Source organism: Mustelus asterias, chromosome 8 (assembly GCF_964213995.1).
Source record: "Mustelus asterias chromosome 8, sMusAst1.hap1.1, whole genome shotgun sequence".
Lineage (NCBI taxonomy): Eukaryota > Metazoa > Chordata > Chondrichthyes > Carcharhiniformes > Triakidae > Mustelus > Mustelus asterias.
This window is the reverse complement of record NC_135808.1, coordinates 25,641,217-25,667,813: the sequence shown is the minus strand read 5'-3', so window position 1 is coordinate 25,667,813 and position 26,597 is coordinate 25,641,217. Positions and strand designations below refer to the sequence as shown.

The 26,597-nt window shown below is 44.1% G+C and overlaps 1 protein-coding gene across 1 annotated transcript; it reads right to left on the bottom strand.

Moving 5' to 3' along the window:
• Nucleotides 1-24,169: 24,169 nt before the first annotated feature.
• Nucleotides 24,170-25,093, bottom strand: LOC144497690 (putative G-protein coupled receptor 139). Its single transcript, XM_078219132.1, has one exon. It carries the CDS (start codon nucleotides 25,091-25,093, stop codon nucleotides 24,170-24,172), a length of 924 nt encoding a protein of 307 aa, XP_078075258.1.
• Nucleotides 25,094-26,597: the final 1,504 nt, after the last annotated feature.

Sequence of the window (26,597 nt, the reverse complement as noted above, 5' to 3'; positions counted from 1 at the left end):
TCCAATGATAGTTGGTTAATTCTGATATTTAGATAGGGCTAGTATTAATTGTGTATTCCGATCATTAGAAGAGGGGTTCTGTTAATTCTGTACCTTAATCAGTAAGAGAGGGACTGTGCTAATTTTGTATTCTGATCATTGACGAAGGTACTCTCTTAATTCTGGACTGTGATCATTTAGCGAGGAGCACTTAATTTTGCACTGCAATCATTTAAGCAGGGGCTCTTAATCCTGTACTGTAATCGCTTAGGCCGTGGCACCTTTAACGATGTACTTGCCATTTATGGATAGACTCTGGTAAATCTGTACTGATCATTTAGGAGGGCGCTCTGTTAATTCTGCACTGGTTGCTAAGGGAGGGGCTCTGTTAATTCTGTACTGCGATCATATCAGGAGGTGCTTTATTAATTTATTTCTGATAATTTATGGGGTTTTTGTTAATCCAGCACTGAGGCCATTTAGAAAAGGGCACTGCTAATTCTACACTGTGACTATTAGGTACGGGTTGTGTTAATTTTGCACTGAGACCATTTAGAGAGGTGTTCTGATAATTTTGCACAGTGATCATTAAGAGAGAGTCACTGTTATTTCTGTTCTGGAACCATGTATGAGAGGGCTATGTTAATTCTGTTCTATGATCATTTACGGAAGTGCTTTGTTAATTCTGCATTGGGACCATTTGCTTAAAGACGGGTAATTCAGCACTGTGATCATTTAGGGAGAGGCTCTGACCATTTTGTAGTTTGAACATTTAGTGAGTGGTTCTCGTTACTGTGTATTGTGTTGATTTACTGAAGTGCTCTGCAACTTCTCTACCCGGATGATTAAGAGACGGATCTATTAATTCTGCACTGAACAATTACAGGAGGGACATTAATATTCTGTATTTCGAACATATGTAATCTGGTACTTGGTATTCATTCGTTATTCCGATGGTTTAGCGAGGGCGAGTATTAATTCGATATTCTGATCATCAGGAGAGGGCTTCCGTTAATTTTATACTTTAATCATTAAGAGAGGAACAATGCTAATTCTGCATTCTGATCATTGTCGAAGGTGCTCTCTCAATTCTGTACTGTGATCACTTCGGGAGGAGCTCCGTTAATTTTGTATTCTCGTCATTTAGGGAGGGGCTCTGTTAATTTTGTACTGTGATCATTCAGGGACGAGCTTTCTTGATTCTATTCTGGCACTTAGGGGAACGCTCTGTTAATTTTGTTACTGGTCACTTAGGGGGGTTTCCATTAATTTAATTATTTGGCCATTTAGGGAGGGTGTCTGTTAAATCTATACTGCAATTATTTCAGGACAGATTCTTAATTATTTGCTGAGCATATACAAGTGCTCTGTTAATTTTGTACCTTGTTGTTTTACGGAAGGCTCTGATATTCAGTACCGGGACACTTCAGGGAGGGACCTGGTCATTCAGTTCTGTGATCATTTGCATCGGGACTCTGTTAAATCTGTATTGTGATCGTTTAACGAAGGACACTTAATTTTGCACAGTAATAATTTAAGCAGGGGCTCTTAATTATGTACTGAATCGCTTAGGGAGTGGTTCTTTTAATTCTGCACTGGTCATTTATGGACAGTCTCTTGTAATTATGTACTGGTCATTTCGCAGGGCGCTCTGTTAATTCTGCACTGGTTGTTACGGCAGGAGTTACAATTCTGTACTGTGATCATATCAGGAGGTGCTTTAGTAATTGATTTCTGATCATTTGTATGGGCGTTGTTAATTCAACCCTCCTCTAAATGACCAAATAAGAAAATTAATGGAGAACGTCGTTAAATGACCAAATAATAAAATTAACAGAGTCCTCCCACAAGTGAGCAGAATACAATCATGAAAACCCGCCACTAAATGATCATAGAACAGAATTCACAGAAGCCCTCCCTCAATGACGGGAGTACACAATTACCGGAGCCCCTTCCAAGATGATCACAGCACAAAAGTGAGAGGGCACCTTCGACAACGATCCGAGTACAACATTAGCATATTCCCCGTTTTAATGATTTAAGGACAGAATTAACCTCTGTCCTCATGATCAGAATAGAGAATTAATACTAGCCCTCTCTAAATCATCAGAGCAACGAATGTACAGCAACTATCAAATCACACATGTGTTTTATTCATTTACTTATTTGTGTCACAACTAGGCTTACATTAACACTGCAATCAAGTTACTGTGATAATCCGCAAGTCGCCACACTCGAGCACCTGTTCGGGTACACTGAAGGAGAATTTAGCATGGCCAATACACATAACTGCACGTCTTTCGGACTGTGGGAGGAAACAGGAGCACCCAGAGCAAACCTACGCAGACACGGGGAGAACGCGCAGACTCCTCACACATTGTGACCCAAACCGTGAATTGAACCCCTGTCCCTGGAGTTGTGAGGCAACAGTGCTAAACATTGTGCCACAGTGACCAGGGCTACGGTATGGGAAATGTTAATTTTGTGCTGCGATCAATTAGAGAAGGACACTGTTATTTTTCAATAGGAACCTTCTTTGGCACGCCTAATTAAATTATGTTCTGTGATCATTCGCGGAAATTCTCTGCTAATTCTGCATTGGGACCATTTGTGTAGTGCCTCTGGTAATTCTGCAAAGTGACAATTTATTGAGTGGCTCCAGTTATTGTGACGTGTTGTTTTACTAAAGGGCACTGTTACTTCCCTGCCCAGATGATTAGCAGACAGATCTATTTATTCTCGACTGAACAATCAGAGGAGGGACATTTCAATTTTATTTGGTAGTTGGTGTCCATTTGTTATTCTGGTGGCTTAGTGAGGGCTAGTATTAATTCTCTATTCTGATCATGAGGAGAGGGGTTCTGCGAATTCTCTGCTTTAATCATTAAGAGGGGGACTATGCTATTTCTGGACTCTGATCATTGTCGAAGGTGCTCTCTCAATTCTGTGTTGTGATCGTTTTGGGAGGGGCTCCGTTTATTTTTTTTGTGTGCATCATTTAGGGAGGGATTCTATAAATTCTGTACTGTGATTATTTAGGGACCAGTATTCTTGATTCTATTCTACTCACGTAGGGGAGGGCTCTGTTAGTTTTGTTATCTGTTCATTCTTTGTTAATATTATTATTTGGTGATTATGGGAGGGATCTGTTAACATTGTTATTTGGTCACTTAAGGGAGGACTCTGTTAATATTGTTATCTACTAATTTAGGGATGGCCTCTGTTAATTCGGTACAGGAATTATATGAGCACGGGTATTGTTAATCAATTGCTGATCATATACATGCGCTCTGTTAATTGTCATCTTGCTCATTTATGGAAGGCTCCTATATTCAATACCAGTACCCTTTGGGGATGTACCTGGTTATTTGGTTCTGTGATCATTTGCGTCGAGGCTCTGTTAATTCTGTAATGTGTTCATGAACCGAAGGGCAGATAATTCTGCACTTTAATAATTTAAGCAGGGACTCTTAGTTCTGTACTGTAATCGCTTAGGGAGTTGTTATTTTAATTATGGACTGTTCATTTAGGGATAGGCTCTTGTAATTCTGTATTGGCCATTTAGGAGGGCTCTCTGTTAATTCTGCACTGGTTGTTAAGGGAATGGCTCTGTTAATTCTGTACTGTGATCATATCAGGAAGTGCTTTATTAATTCATTTCCTATCATTTATGGGGACTTTGTTCATTCAGCAATTGGACCATTTCGTGAAGGGTATTGTTAATCTATAATGTAACTACTTTTTATTTATTTACATATTTGCGTCACAAGTAGGCTTACATTAACACTGCAATCAAGTTATTGTGATAATCCCCAAGTCGCTACACTCCAGCGCCTGGTCGGGTGCACTCATGGGGAATTTAGCATAGCCAATGCACCTAACTGCACGTCGTTCGGACTGTGGGAGAAACTGGAGCACCCAGAGGAAACCTGCACAGACACGGGGAGAACGTGCAGGCTGTTCACAGATTGTGACCCAAGTCAGGAATCGAACACCTGTCCCTGGATTTGAGAGGCAGCAGCGCTAACCACTGTGCCACCAGGGCTACGATATGGGCTATGTTAATTTTGCACTGCGATCATTTAGAGGGGGGTACTCGTATTTCTCTGCTGGGACCGTTTATGGCACGCCTATTGCAATTTTGTTGGGTGAACATTTACGGAAATGTTCTGTTAATTCTGTACTGGGACTACTTGTTTAGGGACGCTGGTAATTCTGTACTGTGATCATTTATTGAATGGCTCCAGTTATTGCATACTGTGTTGACTTACGGAAGGTCTCAGTTACTTCACTATCCGGTTGACTAAGAGACAGCTCCTTTTATTCACTACTCAACAATTAAAGGAGGGGCATTTAAATTCTGTACTTCGAACATAAATAATTAAGTAATTGGTGCCCATTCGTTATTCTGATGGTTTAGAGATTGCTAGTATTAATTCGCTCTTCTGATCATGAGGAGATGGGTTCTAATAACTTTGTACCTTAATCATCAAGAGGGGGACTATGCTAATTCTGTAGTCTGATCATTGTCGAAGGTGCTCTCTCAATTCTGTGCTGTGATCATTTTGTGAGAGGCTCCGTTAATTTAGTACTCCTGTCATTTAGGGAGGAGTTCTGTGAGTTCTGTACTGTGATTGTGACCCAAGCTGGGAAGTGAACTCCTGTGCCTGGAGCTGTGAAGCAGCTGTGCTAAACACCACAAGTGTGTTCCCAGGGCTTCGCTGCGGGCTACGTTAATTTTGTACTATGATCATTTAAGAGGGGCACTGTAATTTCTGCACTGGGACCTTTTATGGAACGCCTATTTCAATTCTGTTCTGTGATCATTTACGGAAGTTCACTGTTAATTCTGCACTGTGAGCATTTTTGTAGCGGCTCTGGTAATTCTGCGCTGTGAGCATTTAGTGAGTGGCTCCACTTATTGTGTAATGAGTTGATTTACTGAAGGGTTCTCTTACTGATCTACCCGGATGATTATGAAGCAGATCTATTATTCTCTACTGAACAATAACAGGAGGGACATTAAAATTCTGTACTTCGAACAGACGGAAGTTGTTAGTTGCTGTCCGTTCTAATGGTTTAGTGAGTTATCAATTCTGTATTCTGATCATTAGGAGAAGGGTTCTGTACCTTCTGTACTTTAATCATTAAGAGGGGATTATGCTAATTATATACTGTCATCATTGTCGATAGTGCTCTCTCAATTCTGTGCTGTGATCATTTTGGGAGTGGCTCCATTAATTTTGCACTGTTATCCGTTAGAGAGGCGCTGGTTAATTTCTGTATTGTAATCATTCAGGGACGTTTTTTAATGATCATATTCTGCGAACTTCGGGGAGGGCTCTGTTTATTTTATTATTTGGTCGTTTAGGAAGAGCATATGTTAAATCTGTACAGTTATTAGATCAGGACGTGTTTTGTTCACTTTAACGTTCGTCATGTGTACCATCTATAAGATGCATTGCAGCAACGCACCAAAGCTCCTTCGGTAGCACCTTACAAACCCACGACCTCCCTCATCTAGAAGGATGAAAACATTAGAAATATTGTATTTGTATGTTGAAATCTTACACTACCATAAGGGCTTGCAGGCAGCGACTGAGACAACAAGACTCAGGCTTTCAGGAGTGATCACTTTGTGAGATGCTCACTGGGAAAATCAATTTCAAATGCTTTGGAACCACTGATCAATATTGGTCACGTTGAAGGTGACAGTCGTGCTTTACGTCTTCACAAAAGTCTCAATCCTGGTAGCTTGTGGAGGTCTCAGTGAGATGACATGGTACGATCCACACCATTGCAGCAAAGATGTAGTGCTCTGAAGCGTTGGGAAATACATCACCTTCATGTTCAAAGTCAAAAAGATAGACCCTGATGATTTGCAGAGATTGCAGGTTTCCCTGGGGTGTAGAGAACCATTGACTGCAAGCATGTGATCATTTAGACTCCTGCACCTTTGTAATAGAAAGGGCTTCCAGTCCACCAATGTATGGCAGGTGAGGCAAGTGTGTGCCAGGTACCGGGTGGTAGTCACAATTCATACATCCTTATGAACTCCTGAATCCAAATCTTTTCACTGTCCTGAATTCTGTGGAGGGTGATAAGCACTGTTGCGGTGTTCTCTGGAGGCGAGGTATCACTGAGGACTTTAGCCAAAGTAAAGACTCTCGAAAGCCAATGGCCCGGTTAAAGACATATCTTTATTGTCAAATGCTTGATGGGAAAATGAGCATTGAGCAGTCTAATGTCTCTCCAGAAGAGAAGGCCTTGAGTTATGCTGATACCACTCCGAGGTCACAATGCATGAGATAGATCAATTATATGTTTCTCAAGTTTATTTTCCCCCCTTCTTGTTCATCTGGAGCAAGAGAGAGGAGAGTGTTTGGTGGTCACAGTAACAAGGGTAAGGGAGCGACGTTAATTATTTTTTTTTGGCGGGGTTGTAGTGATTTAAAAGTTTAAGTTTAAACCGGAAGTAGACCGGGCGTGGGGTCATGTGGGCGGACATTTTGTAGTTTTTTAAAGCGCGCGAAGTATACAGCGGGCAGCGTCGGGAGCGGGCAGTGGAGTGAGTCGAAAGCAGAGTGTGAACTGTAAGGGTTTTGGTCACAGGGCTTCAGGGTAAGGGCGAGCAAGGGTGAGTTTCAAATCTTAGCTTTTTTAATTCTTAACTTTTCTCTGTGTGCCTTGTTAAAAAGGGTTAAATATGAGTGTAAGGCCAGTTTGTTGTTCTGGGTGTATGATGTGGGAGGTCCTGGAGACTCCTAGCCTCCTGGATGCCCATATCTGCGCCAGGTGCATTGAGTTGCAGCACCGACAGGACCGGGTAATTGAGCTGGAGCTGGAGCTCGATGACCTTCGTCTGATGAGGGAGATTGAGCCGACAATTGATACCAGTTACAGAAACATGGTTGCACCAGGGCCACGGGAGTCAGACAAGTGGGTAACAGCCAGGAAGGGGAAAGCTCGGGTGACAGAGAGCACCGCAGTGGATGTTCCCCTGCGCAACAAGTACTCCTGCCTGAGTACTGCTGGGGGGGACAGCCCACCTGGGGGAAGCAGCAGTGGCCATGTCTCCAGAGTGGAGGCCAGCCCTGTACCTCTGAGGGCTAAGGAAAAGCGGAGGACGGCAGGGTTGATCGGGGACTCGACAGTAAGGGGGACGGACAGATGTTTTTGCAGAGGCAGCCGGGAGTCTTGGATGGTGGTGTGCCTCCCTGGGGCCGGGATCCAGGATGTCACTGGGCGAGTCCCAGAAATCCTGAGGTGGGAGGGAGAAGAGCCAGAGGTAGCGGTACATATTGGTACCGCTGATGTGGGTAGGAAGGGGGAAGGGGTCATGAAAAGAGAGTATATGGAATTAGGAAGACAGCTGAGAAGAAGGAAAGCAAGGGTAGTAATCTCAGGTTTTCTGCCTGTGCCACGGGAAAGTGAGGACCGAAATGGAGTGAGTTGGAGGATGAATGTGTGGCTGAGGGACTGGTGCAAGGGGCAGAGATTCACGTTCCTGGACCATTAGGACCTCTTCAGGGGCATTTGTGACCTGTGCACAAACAACGAGTGGCACTTGAATCCCAGGGGGACCAATGTCCTGGCGGGAAGGTTGGCTAATGCTGCTGGGGAGAATTTAAACTAGATAGGTTAGGGGAAGGGGATCGAGACAAGGTGACTGGGAGCGAGGAAGTTAGCTCGCAAACAGAGAAGGGTTATAGACAGTGTAAGAGGGAGGAGGTTAATAACGTTTCAACAATTCAGGTCCCGATAAAAGCTGGAATAAGGACACTTTGCCTGAATGCACGAAGAAGTAGGAACAGAGTAAATGGGTTGATGGCACAAATCAGCACAAATGGGTATGATCTAGTGGCCATTACAGAAACGTGGTTATAGGGTGACCAGGACTGGGAAATGAATATCCAGGGGTATGAGGCATTTAGGAATGAAACACAGGATGGAAAAGGTGGTGGGGTAGCTCTGTGAATAAAGCCTGATATCCGGGTAGTAGTGAGGGACGACATAGGCTCGAAGGTGCAAAACGTGGAATCATTATGTGTAGAGATAAGGAATCGTAGGGGGAGAAATACACTAGTAGGTGTGGTCTATAGGCCCCCAAATAATAATGTTGAGGTGGGGAGGGCTATAAACAAACAAATAATGGATGCGTGCAAAAACGGAACGGCAATAATCATGGGGGATTTTAACCTGCATATTGATTGGCTGACTCAAGTTGGACGTGGTGGGATGGAGGAAGAGTTCTTAGAATGCTGTTGGGATAGTTTCCTTGAACAGTATGTTACAGAACCTACGAGGGAACGAGTTATCTTAGATCTGGTAATGTGTAACGAGACAGGTAGAATTAAGGATCTACTTGTGAAGGACCCTCTTGGGTCGAGTGATCACAATATGGTCGAATTGCTGGTGCAAATGGAGGGGGAGAAAGTAGGGTCCCAAACCAATGTCCTCTGCTTGAACAGAGGGGAGTACGATAGGATGAGGGCTTAATTGGCTTGGGTGGGCTGGGAGAGCAGACTGGTAGGTAGGACAGCTGAGGAACAATGGAGGATTTTTAAGGAGATCTTTTTCAGTACTCAGCAAAAATATATTCTGGTGATAAAGAAGGATGTAAGAAAAGGGATAGCCAGCCGTGGATAACGAAGGAAATAAAGGAGAGTATTAAAATAAAAACAGATGCGTACAGAATGGCCAAAAATAGTGGAGACTTAGAAGATTGGGAAAACTTTAAAAAGCAACAAAGAATGACTAAGAAAGCGATAAAGAAAGGAAAGATAGATTATGAAACTAAACTAGCTCTAAACATAAAAAATAACAGTAAAAGTTTTTACAAATATATAAAAAGGAATAGAGTGACTAGAGAGAATGTTGGACCCTTGGAGGACGAGAGGGGGTATTTAATAGTGGAAAATGAGGAAATGGCTGAGATTTCAAATAGGTTTTTGGCATCGGTCTTCACGGTGGAAGACACAAATAGTTTACCGAATATCAATGATCGAGTGTTCGTAGGAGGAGAGGTACTCAATACAATTATTTTTACTAGAGAGGCAGTGCTTGGTAGACTAACGGGACTGAAGGTTGACAAATTCTCGGGCCCGGATGGAATGCATTCCAGGGTACTGAAAGAAATGTCAGAGGTAATAGCGGATGCGTTAGTAGCTGTTTATCAAAATTCACTGGACTCTGGGGTAGTGCCAGCTGATTGGAAAACGGCAACTATTACGCCGCTGTTTAAAAAAGGAAGTAGACAAAAGGCGGGTAACTGCAGGCCGGTTAGCTTAAAGTCTGTAGTTGGGAAAATGCTGGAATCCATCATTAAAGAAGAAATAGCAGGCCATCTGGATAAGAATGGTTCAATCAAGCAGACACAGCATGGATTCATGAGAGGAAAGTCATGTTTGACAAACTTACTGGATTTTTATGAAGATGTGACTAGTGCGTTTGACGGAGGGGAACCGGTAGATGTGGTGTTTTTGGATTTCCAAAAGGCATTCGATAAGGTGCCTCATAAAAGATTGCTGCAGAAGATTGGGGCACATGGAGTTGGGGGTAGGGTGTTAGCGTGGATTGGGGATTGGCTATCCAACAGGAAGCAGAGAGTTGGAATAAATGGGTGCTTTTCTGGTTGGCAGATGGTGACTCGTGGCATGCCGCAGGGATCGGTACTGGGGCCTCAACTGTTTACTATTTACATAGATGATCTGGAGGAGGGGACTGAGTGTAGGGTAACAAAGTTTGCTGATGACACGAAGATAAGTGGGAAAGTGAATTGCGTGGAGGATGTGGAAGGTCTGCAGAGAGATTTGGACAGGCTGAGTGAGTGGACGAGGATCTGGCAGATGGAGTATAACGTTGACAAATGCGAGGTTATTCACTTTGGAAGAAATAATAGCAAATTGGATTAATATTTAAATGGAAAAAAAAATACAACATGCTGCTGTGCAAAGGGACCTGGGGGTCCTTGTGCACGACTCGCAAAACTCAGTCTGCAAGTACAACAGGTGATCAAGAAGGCAAATGGGATGTTGGCATTTATCGCGAGGGGGATAGAATATCAAAGCAGAGAAGTCTTGCTGCATCTGTACAAGGCATTGGTGAAGCCGCAGCTGGAATACTGTGTGCAGTTTTGGTCCCTTTACTTACGAAAGGATATATTGGCCTTGGAGGGAGTGCAGAGAAGGTTCACCAGGTTGATACCGGAGGTGAGGGGTGTAGATTATGAGGAGAGATTGAGCAGATTAGGTTTGTACTCGTTGGAGTTTAGAAGGCTGAGGGGTGATCTTATAGAGGCATATGAGATAATGAAGGGGCTGGATAGGGTAGAACATAGAACATAGAACATAGAAAGCCACAGCACAAACAGGCCCTTCGGCCCACAAGTTGCGCTGATCATATCCCTACCTCTAGGCCTATCTATAGCCCTCAATCCCATTAAATCCCATGTACTCATCCAGAAGTCTCTTAAAAGACCCCAACGAGTTTGCCTCCACCACCACCGACGTCAGCCGATTCCACTCACCCACCACCCTCTGAGTGAAAAACTTACCCCTGACATCTCCTCTGTACCTACCCCCCAGCACCTTAAACCTGTGTCCTCTCGTAGCAACCATTTCAGCCCTTGGAAATAGCCTCTGAGAGTCTACCCTATCCAGACCTCTCAACATCTTGTAAACCTCTATCAGGTCACCTCTCATCCTTCGTCTCTCCAGGGAGAAGAGACCAAGCTCCCTCAACCTATCCTCATAAGGCATGCCCCCCAATCCAGGCAACATCCTTGTAAATCTCCTCTGCACCCTTTCAATGGCTTCAACATCTTTCCTGTAATGAGGTGACCAGAACTGCGCGCAGTACTCCAAGTGGGGTCTAACCAGGGTCCTATAAAGCTGCAGCATTACCTCCCGACTCCTAAACTCAATCCCTCGATTAATGCAGGCTAGTACGCCGTACGCCTTCTTGACCGCATCCTCCACCTGCGAGGCCGATTTAAGAGTCCAATGGACCCGGACCCCAAGGTCCTTCTGATCCTCTACACTGCTAAGAATGGTACCCTTCATATTATACTGCTGCTTCATCCCATTGGATCTGCCAAAATGGATCACTACACACCTCTCCGGGTTGAAGTCCATCTGCCACTTCTCCACCCAGTCTTGCATTCTATCTATGTCTCGCTGCAACTTCTGACATCCCTCCAAACTATCCACAACACCACCTACCTTGGTGTCGTCAGCAAACTTACCAACCCATCCCTCCACTTCCTCATCCAGGTCATTTATGAAAATGACAAACAGCAAGGGTCCCAGAACAGATCCCTGGGGCACTCCACTGGTCACTGACCTCCATGCAGAGAAAGACCCCTCCACAGCCAATCTCTGCCTTCTGCAGGCAAGCCAGTTCTGGATCCACAAGGCAACAGCCCCTTGGATCCCATGCCCTCTCACTTTCTCAAGAAGTCTTGCATGGGGGACCTTATCGAACGCCTTGCTGAAGTCCATATAGACCACATCCACCGCTCTTCCTTCGTCAATGTGTTTGGTCACATTTTCAAAGAACTCAACCAGGCTCGTAAGGCACGACCTGCCCTTGACAAAGCCGTGCTGACTACTTTTGATCATACTAAACTTCTCTAGATGATCATAAATCCTGTCTCTCAGGATCCTCTCCATCAAATTACCAACCACTGAGGTTAGACTCACCGGTCGGTAATTTCCCGGGCTGTCCCTGTTCCCTTTGTTGAATATAGGGACCACATCTGCAATCCTCCAATCCTCCGGAACCTCTCCCGTCTCCATCGACGATGCAAAGATCATCGCCAAAGGCTCCGCAATCTCCTCCCTCGCCTCCCACAGTAACCTGGGGTACATCCCATCCGGTCCCGGCGACTTACCAACCTTGATGCCATTCAATAGTTCCAACACATCCTCTTTCTTTATGTCCACATGCTCGATCCTTTCTGTCCACCGCAAACCAGCAGTACAACCACCCAGATCCCTTTCCACCGTGAATACCGAGGTAAAGTATTCATTAAGCACCTCCGCCATTTCTAACGGTTCCGCACAAACTTTTCCCCCTTCACCTTTTAAGGGTCCTATGCCTTCACATCTCATCCTTTTACTCTTGACATATTTGTAGAAAGCCTTGGGGTTCTCCTTAATCTTACCCGCCAAGGTCTTCTCATGACCCCTTCTCGCTCTCCTAATTTCCTTCTTAAGCTCCTTCCTACATCCCGTATACTTCTCTAAATCCTTAACACCTCCTTGCTCTCTGAACCTTCTGTACGCCTCTCTTTTCTTATTCACCAGGTTCATCACAACCTTCGTGCACCACGGTTCCCGTACCCTACCAACACCCCCCTGTCTCATCGGAACGTTGTCATGCAGAGCTCCAGACAAACATTCCTTGAAAATCCTCCACTTTCCTTCGGTACTTTTCCCTAAGAATGCCTCCTTCCAATTTACCCGTCTAATTTCCTCCCTGATGACACTGTATTTCCCTTTACTCCAGAGAAACACTTTCCTAGCCTGCCTGATCCTATCTCTTTCCAATGCTATCGTGAAGGAGATAGAATTATGATACTGGGTAGAAGTGGAGAGATTCTTTCCATTTAGAAAGGAAACCAGAACTAGAGGGCACAGCCTCAAAATGAAGGGTGGTCATTTTAGGACAGAGTTGAGGAGGAACTTCTTCTCTCAGAGGGTGGTGAATCTCTGGGATTCTCTGCCCACTGAAGTGGTGGAGGCTACCTCGTTGAATATGTTTAAGTCACGGATAGATAGATTTCTGATTGGTTGGGGAATTAAGGGTTATGGGGAGCAGGCGGGTAAGTGGAACTGATTCACTTCGGATCAGCCATGATCTTATTGAATGGCGGGGCAGGCTCGAGGGGCTAGATGGCCTACTCCTGCTCCTATTTCTTATGTTTTTATGTTCTTCTGTTAATTATGGATCAGTCATCTTCAGAACAGACTAATCATTGCTAACACCTGTCATATACTTTAGCCAATTGCATTTTACATCATGGGATTTCATTGGTCCGTAGAATATGGAAGATTCCTCCCCCATTGCCTCGTAACCCCTGATGTTTCGCTACAAAGGTCAAAGTTAATGTTCCCACCAACTCTTGCTTACATCAATGGCCGATCCAAACACATGCACATTCTTATGTCTGAGAAGACCTGTCTTATCTGGACAATGTGAACAACCCCATTCTTAAAGGGGCTCCAAAATTTTACTGCTAGTAACTTCCACTGATAAGAACTTGCATATTCTGTAGTTTTATTGTTCTAAAGAACGTGATTCGTCTCAATAGGACTCTTATCCTATTAGGCTTCACGGTAACCTGATTTTGGCTGAAGTGTACAGATTTCTTTGACATACAGCTAAAATTTTAAAATGCATTTTAAAAATCCAAACTACATCTTCAAATCAAAAATATTTGTTCCAGTCTCATACTTAGTTAAGTCTCTTACTGTGTTCATATGTGTCTTTATGTAGACTGTTCACCTGTTAGTTTGCAAATCTGATCTGAGGTCATTTCACTTATTGCTAAGATTTCATTAGCCATTTAAATCCCAGATTTCTGAAATTTATATAACAGACTATGAATTTCCCCAAGAAGGACTATTCACTGAAAATATAGCTAATGTTCCCTGTGAGGGTGCCCAGACCTAATACAGAGAAGGTATTTTTACAGTCCATGTTTTAGTGTCACAAGTGGGTTTACATCAGCACTGCAATGAATTTTCTGCGAAAATCCCTTCGTCCTCATACTTTGGCGCCTGTTCAAGTGCACTGAAGAAGAATTTAGCATGGCCAATGCATCTCACCAACACGTCTTTTGGACTGTGGGAGGAAACTGGAGGACCCAGAGGAAACCCACGCAGAAACGGGGAGAAGTACAATGAGAGCTGCACCAGCAACTGCATTGGCACCAAAGTGGAGCGGACCATCATCAGGCTCCTAAATATGTGATTCCAATGCCTGTACAGAACTTTGTTACAGAGCTGTGTTATATTCCTCCTTTTCATATATGTCTCTGCTGGTTTTAGTTTGGTGCATACTCCATAGCATCGACATCCAAAGAAGGGACACACCAAGTGGAGAGGTCGGGGGAGTGAGGGGGGCGCGGCAGATCGTGGGATCCTCGGAGGACGAGGGTGCCGATGAGTTGAGGAAACAGGGTGGTGCTCTGGTCGATGGAGATGTTATTGAGTGTGTGACCATGACACCAGGGGTTCCTTATTATGACACATCTTTCTAACATGTCACTGCTACAGAGGGAAAGTCTGGTGAAATCTTGACACTTCTTCTCCCAGTGCTCGGCACTGGTTGATCATGTCAATCAAATTTGCCATGCACAAGGGCACCAATGGCAAACACTCTGAATCTGAGAGCAGCTTTGGCCCATTCGAGAGCGTCTCCCTTCTGGCTCAGATGGTACAGACATCCATGCTTGGAAATGTGTAATTAACGTACAACTCTTCTGCCAAAGGATGGGGGATCGCTGATTTTTGGCAGAGGTAAGGCCAAATTTAAATTGACTTCCGTGACCAAACTGGAGAATGCACAAATATTCACCTGACACTGTCCCGGGCAAAGAGGCCTTTAAGCAGTTGCCCATGACCTTGTTCCAGGCCAGGGCCGACAACTTTAAGAGACTGGAAATCCCAGCCTCCAGCACTCATTGGGCAGGGTGATGACCTTTAACCCAGAATTGCTGCTAATTGACCACAATTCCCATATTGCCTAGTATGCAACCACGGCAAGCCCAGAATTTGAATAACCGCCAAACGCCAAAGCCCACGGTTGGTACCTGACCGTAACATTCAGCCCAACGATATGTCGAGAGAAAGAGAAAATGAGCCAGGGAATTAAATTGTGACAGAATGATCAGATAACAGAGTAACAGAGACACTGAGTGTGATCACCGCCTCAACCCCCATCCACCCCCAACCCCGCCGCCCCCCACCACCCCAGGACTTGCATGGGAATCACTGATTGACCTCCCCAGCTGGTCTGCTGTGAAAATACCATTGTACAGACTGTCTAATAGTGGAAGGGAATTCGAGGGAAATCTATGAATTGAGGAAAATTGATAAGATTCCAACCATAGGAGGTTACATCAATTAAATTACATCAGCACAACAGGGTTTTGATGATGGTTTTTATCATTTTCTGTCTTTAACTCCATATAACTCCTCATAGTATTATAGCGACCTATTAATCCAACAACTCACAGCATTACAGCATCCACAATCACAACCAATCACTCCTTCAGCCTGTTTTCTCCACTATAATATGATGACTCATTGGACTTGTAGAATACGAGCTCCGTGGTGATTCGTAACTAACTTAGCAGTTGGGGCTAAGGTACCAAGCCCTTTATAAAGCAGGCCCCTGAGTGGGTCCATTGTTGTATGTTCTCTGTTGTGAGGTGTTTGTGTTCTTCATAGTCTTGTGATTTTGCTTTATTTTATTTTGTGCACTAAAGGACTGTCCATTTACAGCTGATTCCTGGAGTTATTATACAGAGAAAAATACAATCGGAGAGCAGGAGTAAGAGATAGACAGAGAGAGAGAGAGGTGCAGGTGGATAATATTGGAGAGAGATTGTTGTGAGAGAATGTGCTGGAGAATGAGAAATGTGACTGCAGTTTGATGTAACCCTTTACTCCTGTGTACATGGGGTGAGAATCACCGTCTAAAATTTATCTCGGTTAGGATTCCCGAAACAGACTTTCTGGACTGTAACATGCTTTGTTTTTACAATGGGTAATAGATCAGAAGTCAGAAGGGCAGAACAACAGACTGAAGGAGTGATTGGCTCCTATTTTGGATGTTGTGAAGTTCAGATGTATACCATGTGATGACATCTTCTGGGCCTCTCCCCTTATTTTGTCACCATCTTCCCCCTTTTCTGAAGCTGTTGTTCCAAATTCAAAATTGCTCTGAAACATTTAAATAACAGGCAAAAAAAAAGACGCTGATCTGCTGAATGTATTTCCATCGAGGGGCAGAATCTTCAGGGGAGAGGGGGAGTCAGAGGCAGGTTAAAACACATGGAAACTACCATTGTACAGACCGTCTAATAGTGGAAGTGAATTAGAGGGTAATTTGTCAGGAAATTTGTGAAATGAGAAAAGTCTATAAGGTTTTAATCATAGGATGTTACATCAATTAAATTATATCGGCACATCTCTGATCAGCATGGTTTCTGTTGAGGGACTTTATCAGATTCCTTCCTTAACTCCAGATGATCCTAATGGTTTTATCGCTGGACTATTAATCCAACAACTCAGCTAATGTTCTGGGGCCAGGGTTCAAATCCAGCCACGGCAGAAGGTGGAATTTGAATGCAATAAAAATATATCTGGAATTAAGAATCTACTGGTGACCATGAAACCATTGTTGATTATCCGAAAAACCCATCTGGTTCTTTAGGGAAGGAAATCTGCCGTCCTTGCCTGATCTGGCCTACATGTGACTCCAGAGCAACTGTAATGTGGTTGACTCTCAACTGTCCACGGGCAACTAAGGATGAGCAATAGATGCTGGCCAGCCAGAAACGCACATGACCCAAGGGTGGATATAAAAATTAACATCCAGAAACTTTCCTCTGTCCATTAATTCCATCCGGATTATTAGACGTGAGCTGCCTTTACCAATCCATGCTGGCTGTCTCTGATCAGCTGGGACGTGTACACACCCCGTCCTGGTCATTTTTCCATAGCAGGCGTCAGGATAACTGGCTTATAATTCCTCTTTTTCTCACTTTCACATTCCTTATGTAACAGAGAAAAATGTGCAATTCTCTGAACTATACGGATCCCAAATCCAGAGAAATTTGAAAGGTTACAGCCATGGAATCTGCAACGTTCCTATCTGCTCACTTGGAGATCCTGGAATGGGAACTGTATGTTCCTGGAATCTGTCGGACACTAACACCATTAATTTCTCTAATGCTGATACCGAGATAATGTGAATTTAGTTCAGACCCTGCTCCTGTTTAGCATTTTGGCCTCTTTCTCGACTGTAAATACTGAAACAAAGTCATTATTCAGCATGTCCGCCATCTCCTTGCTTTTATTTACAACAGGGTGGCACGGTGGCACAGTGGTGAGCTCTGCTGCCTCACAGTGCCAGAGACACAGGTTTGATTCCAGCCTTGGGTGGCTGTCTGTGTGGAGTTTGTACATTCTCCCCGTGTCTGCCTGCCTTTCCTTCGTGTGCTCCCGTTTCCTCCCACATTCCAAAGATGTGCAGCGCAGGTGGATTGGCCACAGAAAGTTACCCCTTGTATCCAAAGATATCCAGCCATGGTAAATATGCAGGGTTATGGGGATGGGTTTTGGTTCGATAAGATACTCTTTTGGAGAGTCAGTGCAGACTTGATGGGCGAACGACTTCCTTCTGCACTGCAGGATTCTATGATGGATAACTGATACAATCAATTCTTATTTCTTTGCGTGATTGTATTAAGAACACTATTTACACCACAAACCGCACAGCCCTCCTGCTGTAATATTTTACCCACACATTTGCTATTCAACTTCCATTGACGTATCCACCGGTTTATGTAGGTAGACTAACAAACTAGGAGACATCGTCACAGAGTAAAGGTCAGCCACTAAAGGCTGCAACTAGGGGATTTTTTTGTCTCAGAGAGAGGATTTTGAATCTTGCAAATACCCTACCCGTCCAGAACGTGTGGATATTATGCCGTTGAGGGCCTGTCTCTGTAACTGAACCTGCAAAGAGATCTTCCATGATTCAACAATTTACAAATGTTGCTGCTGATCTGCTGAGTGGATTTCCCGATTGGACATCGATCCGTCGGTTGAAGGAGACCATTAGACCAGAAGGCATAGGAGCAGAATTAGGCCACTCGGCCCATCGAGTCTGTTCCGCCATTCAACCATGGCTGATATTTTTCTAATCACCATTCTCCTGACTTCAAGTCAGTTTAAATAAAGTAAATACAGATCATGCTTTATACATAACATTGGAAGTAAAATAGAGGAAATATGTAAGCAATGATGTAAAATAATTACAAAATGAATCACGGGAAAGCATAAAATTGGGGACAAGAAATAACAGGCAAGGGTCATATCATAGAATCCCGAAAGTGCAGAAAGAGGATATTCGGCCCATCTAGCCTGCAAAGACAATCCCTTCTATCCTCTCAGCCCAGGTACACAGTTCGAGAATAAGGGTCACGTTTATGAGCTAGAACTAGAAGATACAGTTGGAGAAAAAGGTCATGTATGTCAGCGAGCTGGGGAACTATGATTCATGCTTACAGATGCTGAAAATCTGAAATAAAAAGAGGAAATACTGGAATGTTCTGCAGGTCTGATAGCATCTGTAAAGTAGGAGAGAATTAATTTAACATTGGGTGTGGCTGACCGTCCGTCAAACTAAAATAATACACTTATTGACAGGCACTGACTAATAGCCCCTGTTACCCAAAAAAAAAGTCATTGACCACAGGTGCTGGGAGTGCACATGCTCCACAGGCAGCTCTGATTCAGCATCTGGTCCCGCCAGGCTTCCTGGAGCTTCTCCCATTGCGCATGCTCCGCGCTGACGGGCTGTCACTGGAAGGAGTGGCCAGTGCCGATCCGCATCTGTGCACTGCGTCCCCTCTGATGGGGATAGACTGCATTAACATGCGCCATGCATTCCGGGTAGAACCACCGCCATTGTTCCGTTTTGATGTTAATCAGTAACCTGCCATTCGGAGCTCCACCCTCTCAGCCAGTTAGTTCCTGCTTCTTATTGACTGACTGCAGTACATATTTTTCAGGTAGTGATTTGATTCCATGTTGAAGGTTGACCGCCCATATAAAGACAATAGTAATAAGATAACGTTAAAGGCTGGAAATGATGCAATGAGAAACTCAACCCCAGACTCCTAAAAGCCTGTCCACCATCTAAAAGACAGAAATCCGGATTGTGATCGAATTGTCTCCACTTTCCTGGATGAGTGCATCTCCAAATATATTCAAGTGTTTCGACACACTACAGGAAAATGCAGCCTGTTTGATCGGGGCCCCAATTCCCTCCACTATCGTACACAGTGGCAGCCGTGTGTACCATGTACAAGATGAGCTGCAGGAACTCACCAACTCTCCTTAGAGAGCATCTTCCAGAACAACTATCACCGAAAAGGACAAGGGCAGCAGATGCGGATCCTCACCTTTTACTGCACCAAACCCCGCTTTCCATGGATCATCATCTGCAATTACTGTCAGGTGGACTGCGATACCACCAACCAATAGATGCAACCCCTCCCTCTTTTCCCATTCCAAAGGGACCTTTCCCTCCGATGCACACCAGTCCACTAGTAACACCTACGTTCCCTGCTTCTCCCCACTGCACGTTTCCATGTGAACTCGATTTCACATGAAGAGCAAAAGTTCATTTTAAGTATAATGCGCGCTGCTCTGGGTAAATGGACCAATTGTAGCAGGCTTGAAAGTTTTCCTTTTATCTGGGGATTCCTCGCCCACCAGGACACCAAGCAAAAAAGTCCAGGTGGAGCATATAAATCTTTCAGTTCAGTGTAGTGTTTTAATTTTTCATAATACCATGCACTCTATCTACATTGGGGTGATTTGATGAGAGTTTTGCATTGCCGCATCGTCTGCACCATTGGCTGAACGATTGCTACTCTATTTTCCATCTTGCTCTGACATCTCTGCACCTCGGCCGACACCAGTGTTCCCGCAAAGCTCAGATAGTGTCTGATCTTTCCATTTGGCTCTTCCCAGCCTATTGATTCAATGTCGTCTTCAGCAATTGTCATGTGGAGACGTCGGCATTGGACTGGGGTGGGCACAGTCAGAAGTCTCATAACACCAGGTTCAAGTCCAACAGCTTTATTTGGAATCACAAGCTCATCTGGAATCAGCTGAGGAAGGAGCAGCGCTCCGAAAGCTCGTGATTCCAAATAAACCTGTTGGACTTTAACCTGGTGTTGTGAAACTTCTTACTGTGTTCGGCAATTCTATAATTATCTCATCTCTTCAACACAAAGTTGACCAATTTAGCGGTGTTAAGCTTGTACTTTATCTCGATTTTAGTTATGGGTGACAACTGTCCATTTCTCTGTAATTTACATCTTCTCTGGACCCATTTTCTGTCACTTCTGCAAAATTACTACATCAGTTGAACATTCGCACCAACCATTTTGTCATTTAATATCTCCAGTTGCCCGTCCAATCATAGAATTTCCTTTCATCACTGCTCTCGCTTTGTTTTTCATTTATCATATTTATGAGTTTAAATTGATTCTTTTTTTCAGTTCTGATTCCCAGATTTATTCGACGGGTAGCGGGACGGATGTCGATGGTTAAGTCGGGGAAGATCTTATTCCCTGGAGTTTGGAAGAATTAGTGAGGGATCTCATCGAAACCTCTGATATTCTCGGACTTGATCGGGAAGGAAGATCCTGATGGCGGGGGAGTCCCGGACCGGGGTCACAGTTTGGGAATACGGGGTAGACCGATTAGTACTGAGCTAAGGTGAATTTTCTTCACCATTGTAGTGCTGAGCTTGTAGAATTAACGACCACAACAAACATATGAGGCCAAAACATTGCATGTTTTCAAGATGAAGAGGTAGCTATTAGGGCTACAGGGTTCAAAGTAAAGGGATGAGACGGGGGCGGGGCCACATTACTGATTTGAATGATCAGTCGTGATCATACCGAATGGTGGCACAGGCTGGGAATGGACTATTCCCACCTTCCATTTTTCTATGTTTTTGTGGTGGCAGGTTGCAATTTGAATCTTTAACACAATTTATCCCTCCACAGGTTCTGCCAGACATGCTGAATATTTTCAGTAATGTTTGATGTTATTGAATCTGGTCATAAATAGATCAGTCCAACGGCAGACACGAGCAGCTATAACTGAATGCAAAGATGTGTGTCATGAAGCATCTTCACAGAAAGTATAAGGAGTATAAATATGTGGTCAACTGCGCACTGCTAAGGTGTGCAGATGGAGAACATGAGATAGAGTTTATTCACATGGATCTGTGGAGGCATATAACTATAGAAACATAGAAAATAGAAGCAGGAGTTGGCCAATCGGCCCGTTGAGCGTGCTGGCTCCATTCCCCTGGATCGTGGCTGATCATCAAATTCAATTCCCTGACTCCCCGTTTCCCTCATAACATTTGATCCCTTTAGTCCCGATAGCTATATCTAATTTGTACTTGAAATCACACAACGTTTTGTCCTCAAATTGGCGGCAAGACGTCAAGTGAATCGTTACCAAATCATGTGAGACCATTAGCTTGTGAAATAAGGATTTGAGAAATAAAAGACAAACAATCCTTGCATCTACTTCTATCTGTGCAGCTCCTGTATAATTTTTGGAGATTATTGCATGCTACAATAGTGTTCACAATCTAAGAAAACGGGTCAAACAGCGGAAAACCATGCACAGTCCTCAAATTCAACCTTCTACTTTTCCGCATGGCTATTTTTCAAATTTCCTTCTCCTGATATTGTTACGGTAGCACCTCAATGTCACTTCATGAAGTTGAAACCTGGGAATGTATCAATCACTGTCCAGGGCAGCACAATACACGGCTCCTTTGACTGGCTGGTCACACATATGGACAAGTGGCAGTTAAAATTCTGCGAGGTGAGATGAAACCATTCACTCTGCAGAATGAGCAGAGAGAATATACGCATTTATATTCTTTAAAGGGGATGCAGGGACATAGACAATGAAGGATGTCGGCATGCACATCACCCATTGTGATAAATGGCATTCAAAAGGCGTTGGGAGGCACGTTGGCACAGTGGTTAGCACTGCTGCCTCACAGCGCCAGGGACGTGGGTTCAATTCCGGCCTCGGGTCACTGCCTGTGTGGAGATTGCAAATTCTCCATGTGTTTGCGTGGGTTTCCTCCGGGTGCTCCGGTTTCCTCCCACAGTCCAAAGATATGCAGGTTAGGTTGATTGGCCATGCTAAATTGACGCTTAATGTCAGGGGGTTAGCATGGTAAATATGTGGGTTACGGGAATAGGACCTGGGTGAGATTGTGGTCGGTGCAGACTTGATGAGCCGAATGGTCTCCTTCTGAACTTAGGGATTCTATGATCCTATGAAAAGGCTATTACGGTGCCAGGTGGCCACCTGAGCAAGAGAGCATATATGAATGAAAACGCAAAAACATTTTAATCCCAAGTAAGCAAACCAATTGATGAATGAATGAACGAGTGAATGAAGGAATGAGCGAATGCCTGGATGAATGAATGAATGAGTGAATGAGCGAATGCGTGGATGGATGATTATCTGTTGAGAAATTAGCTGCAATGTTACTTTGAATTATGGACAATATGTTAAAAAAATATTTGTTAAGGCCTTTGGGATGTTAGAAAGGAGATGACCTAATTATTTTTACAAGGTAAAGCAAATGTGTTGACTCCTTCGCTCTGGGGCACGGAACACATTGTTGTGATTCAACTACTTCTTCAATATCAAAAACTGGTGTTTGGGTGAGAAAGAATGAATTGATTTTAATGGAAAATGTTATGACATGTTTTAATATCTGATCACTCAAAATATCTTGTCACCTCCGTAGATCCAGGTGAACGAACTCTCTACTACTCCTCCACCCCTGTCTCGGACATTGGCTCGCACAGCGTTTCATACTGCGGCCTCACAGCTCCAGGGACCCGGGTTCAATTCTAGTCTCGGATAGTTGTCTGTTTGGAGTTCGCACATTCTCCCCGTGTCTGCAAGTGTTTCCTCTGGGTGCTGCGGTTTCCTCCCACAGTCCAAAGATGTGCAGGTTAGGTCGATTGACCATGCTAAATTGTTTCTTACTTGCCCAAGATGTGGGGGTTAGCCATGGAATTAGTATGCACTTACAGGGATAGGGCGGAGAAAGAGGCCCTGGATAAGAGTCAGTGCAGAGTCTATGGGCCGAATGGCCTCTTCGGCACTGTAGAGGTTCTGTGATATCATTTTCATAATTATTGGATCGTGTGCCCCGATGAGATGTGGTCATTATTTACATATTCACTTCAATTTATGTCGCAACATCTTTTCTTTTCTCAAGATAGCATTACATACATTAAGCATAGAAAAGTGGTGTTACAAAAAGGATTCACACAAACGATATGTTTTATTCATCGTTTTAGAACTTAACATTTTGCCCAACATTTCGGATGTCATGATGGTGCACTCTGAGGAGATCGAAACTAATCACTTCTGTGTTCTTGACTTGGAGGTTCATTGGCATCATGTGTACTATTGCAGTTCAAATTGTGCATGTGGAATAATTTCACTTTCTGAGTTCATCTTTGGGTGTTTTACAAACATAACTCGGTGCTGGGTGTTATACTGCTATACATTTTCCTTACCTGACTAATGTTTCTGATCGGAAAAGGAGCATTTGATGTTGTCAACTCACTGGATCTAGCCTCACTGCATTTTTTAGATACTTCCGCACTTAAATCTTATACCCTGGGTAGAATATATGAAACACATGTTTTTGGGCTATGCACAGACCAGGATGAATTAGACCAGCATTCGGTCGTGTAGCATCTTCACTCGCCTATTTTTTTGATCGAGGGTCTCTCCTGCATTCCTGAAAATTTGGACCAGCAATGGCTTAGTAATTTTGTCCTAACCTGCTTCCAAAACACAGTTACCGCTGGTGACAGTAACCATAAGCCCAATATTGTTGCTGTTAATGGAACAAAACACGACATTGTCGAATTCCCGTTGTGTTTCTCTGTACTCTTTGCTGGACAAACGGATCGGAGATAGTGCAGCATGGTTGAAATATGACTTATTACCGATTAAGTCTTTGTTTAGGACTGAGTTGAGGAAGAAGTTCTTCACCCAAAGAGTTGTGAATCTGTAGAATTCCGTGCCCATTGAAGCAGTTGAGGCGACCTCATTTAGTGTTTTTAAGGCAAGGATATATACGTTTTTGAACTGTAAAGAAACTAAGGATTATGGTGAGCGGCGGGAAGTGGACCTGAGCCCACAAAAAGATCAGCCATGATTTGATTTAATGGCAGAGCAGGCTCGAGGGGCCAGGTGGCCTACTCCTGCTCCTAGTTTTTATGTTCTTAAACTGTAGAACTGGAATAGAAACAATGAATTGTCAAACTCCTAATGATGTTGCTGCCCCACATGCAAAGTGAAGTGAGTTACTTTGACCGTGTAAGCAATTGTGAAATAAATGTGAAAGGGCATTTCACAGCACCCTTCAACACCTGTCTGACTTTGCTCTGGGTCAGTGCATAGATTGTCGTGTTGGTGCAGGAGCTCAGGTAGAATAAGTTCGCCCCTGAAATGTCAGCGATGGCGAGGGGATGATTGTAACTCGGATAGAAATGGTTGTTGGAGATTTCCATCACCAGGAATACTGTGATCTTGGGCAACCACAACAGGACGAAACAGCCCGATACTGTGAACAGCAGAATGATGGACCTTCGCCGATTAGCCATCTCAGGATCCCCTCCTTGAACTTGTTTTTTTCGGTCTCGGAGTGCCTTGCGTGCTCGACTTGATAGTACAATATTCCAGACGGTCAGAACATTGAAGCCCAGAATAAGCACGTAAGGGAGCAGTGGGTTTAAAATGTGATGGAGCCAGTAAAATACCATAAAGCCGGGCAAGCTGAAGAAGTTGAAATTGGTAGCGCAGCCCCATGGAATGCTGTTGATGGTGCCGTAATGTGTGTACTTAAAGTAGAATGGGATATTCCTGAGAAGGTTAGCAGCACACACGGCAGCAATGACCCAGGAAGCTGTCCTCTTATTGCAATAACGCGTTCTCAAGCCATGACAACAGATGGACACAAAACGGTCAAAAGTGAAAGCCACAGTCAACCAGACAGAGCAGTCTATAGAAGTGAAACAGATGATGGCTCCTGTCCTGCAGACGGCGGTGTAGAACAAGAAACAGAACGGAAAGTAGGAATACAATAGCGAATTGAGTGTACAGAAGAGAAGAACCATAAGATCTGCTGTTGCCATGCACACCAGGTAGAGGACGATACCTCTGGACAGGCCACAATTTCGCCGGGACAGCACCAGTATCGTGACGAAATTAGCTGCAAGCAAAGGCATTAACCACTTACGACAGAAACCATTTCTATAGCTCTTTGGTCGATTCAGTGAAAAAGAAATTACACGTGTTCCCGGATTAAGATCCAGAAACCTTAGGCTACCTCATTGCGTGCTATTAGATTCCACGAACATAACATCTACTAATCTTTACTCAGAGAGTGGTTGGGGTGTGGAATGGACTGCCTGCAGTGATAGTGGAGTCAGACACTTAGGAACATTTAAGCGGTTATTGGATAGGCACATGGAGCACACCAGGATGATAGGGAGTGGGATAGCTTGATCTTTGTTTCAGATAAAGCTCGGCACAACATCGTGGGCCGAAGGGCCTTTTCTGTGCTGTACTGTTCTATGTAATTCCATTCGATTCCCGGTTTGGGTCACTGTCTGTGTGGAGTCTGCACATTCTCCATGTGTCTGCGTGGGTTTCCTCCGGGTGCTCCGGTTTCCTGACACAGTCCAAAGATGTGCTGGTTAGGTTGATTGGTCATGCTAAATTGACCCTAGTGTCAGGTGGTTTGTAGGGTAAAGAAGTCGGGTTAAGGTGATTGTGGTCGTTGCAGACGCAATGGGCCGAATAGCCTCCTTCTGCACTGTAGGGATTCTATGATTCTAACGCAGAAGGAGGCCATTCTATTCATCCATTCTGCACCGACCACAATTCCACCCAGGCCTTCTCCCAGTAACCCCATGCACTTACCCTAGCTAGTCCCCCTGACACTAAGGGGCAATTTAGCATGGCATATCCACCTAACCGACACATCTTTGGACTGTGGGAAGAAACCGGATCACACAGAGGAAACCCTCACAGACAATGTGCAAACTCGATACAGGCAGTGACCCAAGCCAGGAATCGAACCTGGTTCCCTACCGCTGTGAGGCAGCAGTGCTAACCACTGTGCAACCGTGCCGTTTTTCGAACCCACGTTGTTTTATCACATTGGATCAAATGTTGGGGTGGCCCAGAACTAAAGCAAGTCAACATAGTAAATATAAATAATTTCGATTTTGATATCGTGCCAATGATCCAATAGCATTGCGCCACTTTTCAGAAAATGACGAATTAAGAAAAAGAATAGGCCGAAACACAAACTGGTTTTCTTGATCATTTTGAAATCAAAACAAAAAGAAAATCAAGTTTTTTTGGTTTTGGAGAACAGCGTGTCCATTCAGGGAATCACACAAAACTAATAAACGTCACTCATCTGCCCATCGCTTTCAAAGAGCTTTTGAGTTTATGTCATTCCTCTGCAATGCCGCCATGGCCAAGTTTTCTCTTTCAAGAATGTGCTCAGTTCTATTTGGAACGTTTTGCTTCCTCCAACTCCAAACATTCCTTTACCCATTCTTTCCAGTCAGCTCATCTCACTTCATAACTACTCAATAAATGGGCAGTACGTCAACCCGCACCCTGGTTATTGTGACAATTACGCTACTCATCTTCTCTTCGTTCTTTTGATGTGTGAGATGCTGGCATGAACAGCAAATACGGCACATTGCTAACTCC

Excerpts from the sequence above, each read along its gene's own strand:
- LOC144497690 (XM_078219132.1), bottom strand. The coding sequence starts at position 25,093 with ATGCCTTTGCTTGCAGCTAATTTCGTCACGATACTGGTGCTGTCCCGG.